The 9,764-nt window shown below is 34.4% G+C and overlaps 2 protein-coding genes and 1 non-coding gene across 3 annotated transcripts; 1 reads left to right on the top strand and 2 right to left on the bottom strand.

The window, feature by feature from the left end:
• Positions 1 to 313: 313 nt before the first annotated feature.
• On the bottom strand, positions 314 to 4,829 carry LOC122600732 (uncharacterized exonuclease domain-containing protein At3g15140). The gene is made up of 6 exons (XM_043773486.1): positions 4,559 to 4,829; positions 3,486 to 3,691; positions 2,835 to 2,915; positions 2,511 to 2,636; positions 1,580 to 1,703; positions 314 to 782 (listed from the first exon to the last, which is right to left on the bottom strand). The coding sequence occupies exons 1-6, from the start codon at positions 4,805 to 4,807 to the stop codon at positions 582 to 584; spliced, it is 987 nt and encodes a 328-aa protein (XP_043629421.1). The 5' UTR covers positions 4,808 to 4,829; the 3' UTR covers positions 314 to 581.
• Positions 4,830 to 4,944: 115 nt separating this feature from the next.
• TRNAT-UGU lies at positions 4,945 to 5,016 on the top strand. Its single transcript has one exon. It is a non-coding gene; the product is annotated as a tRNA-Thr (tRNA).
• A 319-nt stretch (positions 5,017 to 5,335) lies between these two features.
• On the bottom strand, positions 5,336 to 9,023 carry LOC122599611 (probable aminotransferase TAT2). Its single transcript, XM_043772144.1, has 6 exons — positions 8,599 to 9,023; positions 7,195 to 7,534; positions 6,893 to 7,111; positions 6,608 to 6,667; positions 6,014 to 6,263; positions 5,336 to 5,700 (listed from the first exon to the last, which is right to left on the bottom strand). Exons 1-6 carry the CDS (start codon positions 8,826 to 8,828, stop codon positions 5,570 to 5,572), a joined length of 1,230 nt encoding a protein of 409 aa, XP_043628079.1. The 5' UTR covers positions 8,829 to 9,023; the 3' UTR covers positions 5,336 to 5,569.
• Between the last annotated feature and the right edge of the window lie 741 nt (positions 9,024 to 9,764).

Consider the following 9,764-nt stretch of genomic DNA (forward strand, 5'->3'; position numbering starts at 1 on the left):
AAGTTCAAACAAAGAAACATTATATGATACGAGTATATAATTAAACTAGACAAAATAAAGATAATTTAATCACACATTCATATGTAATGGTGTGATGGTACCACCATCATATACATTCATATGTGATAGTAAAGCTATGTAGGTCAGATCCGTAAGTTGATAAATTGAACTTACTCAACCCAAACCAACCTGCCTCACTTGAAACTTCAATCATAGCCCATGAGAAGTAACCTTGAACCTAACGTAAAGTAATAAATGACACAGGTAAAATAAGGCCAGTAAGTTAACGGGTTGGTTTTCAGGTCAAATTGAGTTTCATGTCAACATATTGTGACTTTTCCTCCCATAACTGTAGCTTTCAAAAAACAAAATAACAATGAACATGTTTATCTAAAACGACAACAGAGTTGTCACAAAGTTCAAAAACGACAACAGATTCGTCTCAGCTCTCACACGTTCACCCATATTTGCAACACAGCTACATGCTATATTACACTTGCAGAACTACCAAAAGTCCTATTACACCCTCCCTACCCTAAAATCGATGGCCACTTGAAGAAGATATGACCTCTGCAGGACAGCTACTTGATACGATTCTCAAAGAGGAATTCGACACTTTCAGGAACAAGAGGGCTCCGTCTTGCAGTAATGTTCAAAACTGCTCCATCTGCAAGCATACGCTGCATCACTCTGGCTATGTTCTTTGCGTCATCAATGCCAAGATGGTGGCTTCCTAGCATCGGTATCTTCAATTCATTCATCATTGTACGCATTCCAGGAGCCTAAGAGTGTTAGGAGAAAGATAAATGGGTTTAGCACCTAAGTTTCAGAAAAGATAGGCTGCACATAAAAAAGGTTGACCAGAGCATGTCATAAACTCATAAATAGTAAACGAGGGCCAAATAATCAATAGACCGATTTTGAACAACAGATGCCATATAACCGTGTTTCAAGCAAAACAAGCAAACTGTAAATCGACTTGAGAGGTCAAATTGTTACTTTTAAGCGTTAAAAAAACTAAAAAACTATAACATGTTTCAGTTATAGGTTGAAAACGGATGGGTCGAGCATGTTGTGTGATAGGCCAAAGGGGCAACTTTCAGTACAGAAGAAAACAGCCCAGGTTAGATTGGGTTGACAGACATTTTTTCCCATAACTTTAGATCCTTTTGTATATCTCAAGCATGATTACAAACATAATTTTTTAGTCTTTTCAAGAGCATGATTTAGGGGGTTTCTTAATATTAAGATAAACCCAAGGAAACTTTCAACCGTTTAATCAAGTTTCCTGTTTAGTTAACTTTTTATCTTGCCGCTTTAAACCGTTAGAGCTAAAACATAAGCAAATTGATTGTCAGAAGTAAATGCGTTATAATAGCCACCTCTAGTCTAAAATGCAAAGAAAAATCTGATCTGATAAATGTATATGCAAATGTTTTAAGAAATATAAAACATGGTGTTATATTTGTAGCAAAAGTCAAGCTGATCCCCTCATTTTAGTTAGAAAGAAATATACTGAAGAAAGTAAAAATAGGAACTATGCATTGAAACTTGACATTACGTAGTGCAAAATACTCACCCTTCTCTTGTAAAAGTTAAGGTATATGTCCTTCAAGTTGATCCATTCCATGAAGTATGAGGGCAGCTTCATTTTTGATACTTTGCATTGCTGGGGTATCTTTGTTTTAATATCCCAATTCCCACTGGTGCATATTATCATAACTAAGTTAGCATAACAAATTCCTGAAACTTTCACATTCAGCTAAAAGGATAAAGGGGCAGCTTATAATACAGAGCATAAGATTTCCGGGTTATAGTTATTTAGGAACACTTATTCAATGTGGTCAAATACACGGCAAGAACTGGATTAGAGGTCTAAAACTTTAAACAAGAAACTTGAGTTACAAGGCTTATGAGCACTTATATCATCGGTGGTGTTGGCATGCTATCTAGGGTTAAAATTTATTTTTATTTACAATTCATTTCATATACTCATGATCACTGATATCTACTTATGATATCGGTATAACAGCTTTAAAAAGTGATAATCCTGATCATACATGTAGGGGGCATTTGCATGTTTTGAAGTGCCTGCCAAATCTGATAGTTATTAAGATTTACTGTTTTACAGGGTCAAAGTATATCGCTTTTGATAAGTAGGCAAGAAGTTTCTGATACAAAACAGAAGTTGACTATCTGATTCCGTTTCTAGAATATCCAATTATAGCTTTAAAAGCGCATATCCAAACACCTCGGCAGCCAAGTATTCCTAGAAGAATTAAGCACATGTTCCTTGTTTTTAATTTATCTAATGCATACACTTCTTGTCTTCTTCTCACAAACATTCATAAAATGACTATTGTAGCTTTTTTATATGGGAGAATTTTGGTTGCTCGACGATATAATAATTACCAATAAGGAACTTGATATAGCTTAAAGGTGCATCAGAATCAGAATGAAGTAATCAGGCAAACACAAATCCCTCGCTTTATGCGAAGTTGCAAACTTACCAGGTTACAAATGCAGCTCGGTCAAGTGGCCCACCAACCTCCTTGCTTCTCAAATTATGCTTTGTCATCCATTCTTCAAATTGTATTATAACTTCGTTGAATGGAATAGCTGTATCATGCCAAACCCTGCAAACACATTAGTCCAATCACCTTGACATGCAAACAGACATCCAATAACATTTTTAACTTTTTCACTGGTAGTGGATATGCAAAAGCAGCATATGATATAAGTTGTGAACTTGTGATAAGAACTAGTGTGTTTGGACATATATTATGAACATATATGATCGATAAGATATAACAAGAAAACGAATATGAGCATACCGGTCAACTCCAAATTTTCCATACTTTCCTTCAATATATTGATTAATTCTGTCTTCACTCATTTCTGAAGGCCTAACAAACCTGAAACAGAAAGTCGACAAAATGAAATATAATTAAGGACAACTGACAGAATTTAAGAGATGTGAATGCCATCCAACACTCCTGAATGATTTGACTACGACATGAATATATACGATCATGGCTTCTCGTATCAATACAGTTTAGTCTACTACTTCTTTCCTACACTCATGCCTGGGATTAAAGAGTTACAATAATATTTAGGGGAAAAAATGAACATAAAAGATTTAAAACGAAGACTGTCTTCTGCATGATCCTTTTACAACATGTAGAAAGAACGTAATTTCTTACTTAACTATACTATTAGACCAACCATGTGTTACCAAGTTTTTATTTTCATAGGTCATCAGCCGATACAAGCATGATCCGTGTTTATCATTATAACTCAGTACTACCTTGGACAAGTTTTTGGCTTCTTTTTTCTAACCCTTTATATGTATATCCTATGCTAAAGAAAAATAAACAAAAACTCAACATAACTAAGTAAGAAAGCTGAGCCAAAATTCATGAATACTACACATGCTATCATTATTTGTCTTCAATTATTTAACGCCTAAGAAAGCAGTGACCAACCTGTGAAAGAAAGCTACAACATCCGTGGTTTCGGCATCAATCATTAACACAGGAAATTCAAGAATCTCAACTTTCCCTTCCAAATCAAGCACGAGGAAGTAATCCAAATGCCCGGAGTGCTTATTCTTGTACTCGGCAGTATTTAGTCCATCATTCTCCAAAATAAAATCATGATTGAATTTGTGTAAGTGAGTGGAATCTTCCATCTGTTGCCCATGAACAAAGTTAAACAGGAATTAAATTCCAATGTACGTAAGATTATTCACATCAACGTATACGTTGGAAAGAAAACGAAGCAAACAACCTCCAAGAACACGCTATAAATGTACCCACTGCAAGAAGGAATTGACGAAATATTGACATTTAGCTTGGCAAAATCTACAAGTGAAAAACCATATTGACACGTGGCCCCGATATTTCAGTATAAAAGGTCAGTGATTCTATTTTTTTTCATAAATGTCAAAAAATCAAGACAAGATTACAAACAAACATAAATCACATTTCAAAGGTTTACATTAGTTTCATACTAACATTGCATATATACTTGGTTTTCATTAGAACTCAATATCCGTATGGCGTTTATAACAAAAACTATCCTACAAGTAACTACACTAACATTCAAAAAAATCTACCAGACAGAAATAAATATCTCAATGGGTGTCTAGTGAGTTCAACGTATCTCCGTCCCTATAAAATATCTCAAGCCGTCAACGCCAATTCATAACTAGCACACCGCACACGAATGTCCCTTACTTCCGGTGGAAAAGATATCGACAAGATGATTAAATACATTTTCGCTTTTCCAAATTATTTCGGCATTTTACTCTAATCTATCTATACTATTTTGGGAATTGCTTATTCTTTCCGGGTAGTATTTGTTATCGCTTTTTTGCTTATAAAAAATAAGTAATAACAACAAAAGCACTCGAATTTTCACAATTTCGGTGTGCAAAAAATCAATGCAATCAATGCAAAAAATCTACATTGTAAATATAACATATCCAAGAATTGTGAAATATATATATATATATATATAATGAAAAATGATAAAGATGTAAATAAAAGTAAGTTACCATGGTGCATTTATCTTGGGTAAAATACAAACACATTGGTTTCCAACGAATATTACTCATATTATTATAAGGGTAATAATTATTTTCAGATGAAATTAACGATTCTTGTGAAGAAATTGAAGCGGAAACAGTGAATTTACTACGTGGTAAAATTGGCGGAGAGGCGGTAAAAAGAGGTGGTAAAAAAGAATTTAATGATACACAAGAAGAATGGCGAAACAGAGGAACCCTAAATATATTAATTGCCATTTTTGATAAACCCCCACTTTAATTTTTTCATCTTTTGATAGTATTTCATTTCATTCTGAAACGATGATACTTACCGGGTTTTTTTCTATATCTATATCTATATGTATATATATAAAGTGATATAAAAAGAAACAAAAGCCCCTATAGCTCAGTGGTAGAGCGCCAGTCTTGTAAACTGGAGGTCTGTAGTTCGATCCTGCATGGGGGCATGTTTTTTGTTTTTTGAAAATATTTTGGTATCTTTGAAAATGCAAAATTACTTCATTTTTTTGGGTATGGTGTACATAAGATCATTTAAATTTTACTGTTATATGATATATTTAAGATCTTTATCTTAGCCAACGACTTCGCTTGCTTCTAGTTTTTGCACGATAATTTTGTTCTATGAACTTGTGAAATTATGAAGAGTAACTGATGCTCACGAGGCTATGAACATCTTGATTGTTCGACCACCTCAAAATACTATCAGACTAGAAGCACTTTGGTAATACGTACAATGACAACGAAAACTAAATTATCAACAAAGGAAAAAAAAAAACTAACTTAAGAAACTGATTACTTGCAATGTGGTCTAGCTACATAAGTTTTCAGAACCTTTACAGTTTACAGTGTATGTATGGTAAATAGAGAGAAACATGTTTAAAGCTACTGTAATTCTTTAGTTACATTGGCTATACAATGAAGAACTTTTTTGTAGTTCTAGGAAAAAAAAGAACATATACACATATTTGTTGGTGAAGTGCGTAGTTCTTCATTCGTGGATCAAGCTGAACCATTTTGTTCATAAGAATGCCTATAGTAAAAGGATTTCACTCTGTCAAGAGCTTCTTCAAGAGAAGATGGTTCTGCGGCGAAAGTTATCCGGACCCAATTCTTTAGTCCCACTGTACGTCCTGCAAAACACACATGACCATCATTATGCATTTTATGGTAACAAGTCATGGATGCAGATTGGTAAAGGTGGCAAAATGGGTGGGTTGAGTAACGGGTCAACACAATCCAAGTCAAAAGGGGTAGTCTAGGTCCTGACTGAAACAAATCAGGTTGGGTTGACCTGAAACATTTTTTTTTGGTATTGCGCATAGACAATTTGTGTCATGACAACCCGGTTGACCTGTTGGATGTAAAACAAAACCTGAATCGAAGCATATATTAGTCTCTGCATATCAGAATGCAGGTGAAAGATGAATCATTTTGCATTATTACCTGGAAGAAGGATTACAGACTCTTCTTTAGCGACCTTGAAGCAGAAGTCGACGTCATCAGTGATATCTTTTAGTAGTGAAACATTGAGCTTCATCATCACAGCCATGGATCCCTGCGGTTTTGTTGGGCATGTTAAGCAAGGGATGTCTTTTATTTTTATGACACAGAGATCCGCCGTGTGTTTAAGTATGCTGAGAGTTCTTGTGAAGAAGGCGTCACTTGTCTCCTTCAATATTTGAGGTACTGCAGCCTGAATCACCAAAAATACAAGTTACACAACTGGAAGCAGACTCAATTAGGGGGCGTTTGGATGTGCAGTTTGAGAGTTATTTGGAGTATTTATCAGAAACAGATGTAATATTACGGGCTATGAGAGATAGTGTCTAGAAGTGCTCTTGTTGTTTGAAGTTGAGCTCAATGTTTGTGTTTGGAATATACTATTAATTAATTTGTCAGTTTTGTTGCAACTGTGATGAACCTATTTGGATTACCGGTCTCAATGCATAAATGCAGACGCCAGATATTATAATATGTATCGAAATCAAGGTGTTCCGTTCAGATGCATATAATATAGGAGTCTATAGAGGTATTGACCTGTATAAAGGTTGCTGGACCACCGCAAATATCAAAATACTTCTTAAGGCGCTCAACGGTCTGAGAAAGCATATAGGAGAAGAGTTAGAACAAGTAATTAGTTCGGAAATAACAAAAATCATGACATCCTCCCTAAAAAGTCTCCAACTCTTTTCCATCATTACTCTTGAAAATGAAGCAAAGAATACTTGCATCAACAAGTGAAGCTCTCGAGAATTTTTTTTGTGCAAATGTGCATTTAAACATGGTCGCGCAAACTAAATGTTAACTGCTAGATTCATGTACCTTGGAATTTTTGAAAATTGCGTTAGGATCAGTGGTCACAAACCACCCAAGCCTCCAACCAGGAACAATCCATCTTTTTGACAATGACCCAAGTGTAAGAACAGGCACCATAGATCCGAAAACACCCATTGGCACAAAAGGGTTCGCTCCAAAAGCTAAATGCCCATAAACTTCATCTGCTATAACCACAATCTTGTGCTTTTTGGCAGTTTCAGCAATCTAGATACATTTCACAAAACAAGATCCATATCAGTCCCGCAAATAATAGGCCAATTGCACAAAAAGATAACTAAGACAAGTACCTTCTTTAAATGTTGATAACTATAAACATTACCACATGGGTTCCCGGGGTTAATAATTACAATAGCAACGGTATTCTGATCAGCCAATGCATCAACAGCATCAAGGTCAACCTCCCAACCATTCTCAGGGAGAAGGTCAAAATGGCGAATTTCAACATTTCTAAAAGCAGCACAAAGTTCATAGATTGGGAATCCTGGTCTTGGAACCAATATATTTGCATTTGGTGTAGCTAGAATCGATATGGCAACTTCTATCGCTTGCGTGCAGCCTGCTGTTACATACACATCATCCGGGGATAACTTATACGGTAGATTAACGGACAAATATTCAGAAATTGCCCTGTTTTGACCAAATGAAAAAGAATTCATAAGTAAAACCTCAGCATCATCCCAGTTAGGTGCAAACTACTTCAATTTAATCTTTATTGCAATTACTTCTACTCAAAATTCAAGTTTTTGACAATCTCCATCAGACAAATGCCATAAACTAGCAATTAACTTTAGCGGCTTGCTCGTTCATATAATCATAAATTTCCAACGTCCACTTAGGTAAATAAAACATTAGATGACACTCTAAAAGAATCATTAAGTTCAATTTTAACCTCTGCGGTAACTTAGCTGACATTATTCTAGTTCATTTAGGTAATTAGACCTTTTTACCAGCTAGTTGCCGCTTTATGTAATTAGAACTTTAAGAAGTCCATTTTAGTACTTAGAACTTTATGTTTGTCTACCAAAATGGACTTAAATAAATCTTAATCACTCGAGTTAATTGTCAGTATTTGCCCATTTCACTGTTACGATTTATGTCACTCTTACTAGAAGTTCAACATCTAAGCATAATAATTTTAGGCATAATAATAAATAAATTGTTAGTACTGTTTAGCCAATCTACCAAAAAAGCACACAAGTCTTGACCTTTTTAACAGACCCAGCTACAATGCATTCTCCCCAAGAACATGTTTAACCAAACCAACATTACCAACTAGTTAATTTCACTCGAATTTTTCGATTCATTCATTTCTACAAACAGGTTTTATTCATGACTCAAATTCTCTTCTAGTAGTATAACCATATATTGTTATAACATTGCTTCACATTAATTAGCATCAAACATAAATCAAGAATATACTAGTAGTCATATATATAAAAGAATGGGGTTTTCTATATGCAATTACTCGAGAATGCAAGTCTTTGACTCAGATATACCCGGCCTAAATGGGGGGTACGTTGTGGCCACCCCCTAAGTGAGATTTAAACTTTATAACTTTCATGAGGACATTAGAACTTTAGAAGGCCTAACCACTAATTAATTAAGTGGAGGTTAAACAATCTATATATACATACATATATATATATATATAGTATATACACTCTACCAATAAGCATTTCATAAATTCATACCTTCTTGTTTGAAGAAGGCCAACAGTTGGTGAATACCCATCAAATTTCTGAGAGTTTAAAGCATCAATAACAGCATCTTTAGCAACACAAGTTGTTGTAAAACAAGAAAAAGCAGTTGGGTCACCCATCCCTAAAGATATACATTTTTTTTTCTTATCATCATCAACATTTACATTTGCCATCAACATTCCAAGTATCCCTTTAATTGTCACATTTGTTGGTACTTCCATTTCTTCCTAGCTAGCTTCACTCACAAAAACTTCAAAATTTATATATGTATTTATATATATATAATCAATGTATATATGTAATGACAATAGTTATAACGGCATATGCTATATGTATTGTTGATGCATGTGTTGAGTTTGGCAGATGAAGTAAAACCAATGTTTGAACAAATATAAAACAAGTTTTAATGTGTGGTGGATTTTTAGTAGTTTGTTTATTAAGGGGTGAAGTAGTAAGTTGAATATATCGTGACATTTTAATGCAAACAAACAAAATTTCGGCGACGAGAAGTGTGGTCTTTCACGGAAATCTTTTGTGGTGTACACTTACACACGCGCCATATGCAACGTGTTGGTAACTTTCTTGGAAAATTTTGTATGTTTTTGAGCTACAAATGTTTGATAATTTATGGTGTAAAAATAATATGCCACACGAAATTCTTTGGTACCTACTCATCATGCTTAAGTCGTATTACACATATGGTATGCTACATCACGCTTACTAGACGGATTCGTGGTAGACTAGTATTTGTTGCCATCACGAGTTAATGCCCTCAGTCACTTGACCCGTGGACTCATAGAGTCATTACGGATCCATCATTTGTAGTAGAGAATACAAATGACAAGTTGGTTTTTTTTTCTCCTACCTTTTACGTATAATTATATAGAATAGAAAATATTTGGTTTTTAGACTAGTGATTAGTTAGTGATATATTGATGATGTTGTAACGATTATAGTCGATGTTATTGATAAACTTTAGGGATAATATTAATATTGACTATGGAGGTGAATGATTAACTTTAGAGATAATATTAATATTGACTAGTGAGTTAGGACAAACGGTTGATATTAGGAGTAAAAGTATCATCTTAAATTATTAATAACTACTACAATTACATATGTTCTTTTTCTAGCATATCGCGACAAGTCTATAAGAT

Source organism: Erigeron canadensis, chromosome 5 (assembly GCF_010389155.1).
Source record: "Erigeron canadensis isolate Cc75 chromosome 5, C_canadensis_v1, whole genome shotgun sequence".
NCBI classification, from domain to species: Eukaryota; Viridiplantae; Streptophyta; class Magnoliopsida; order Asterales; family Asteraceae; genus Erigeron; species Erigeron canadensis.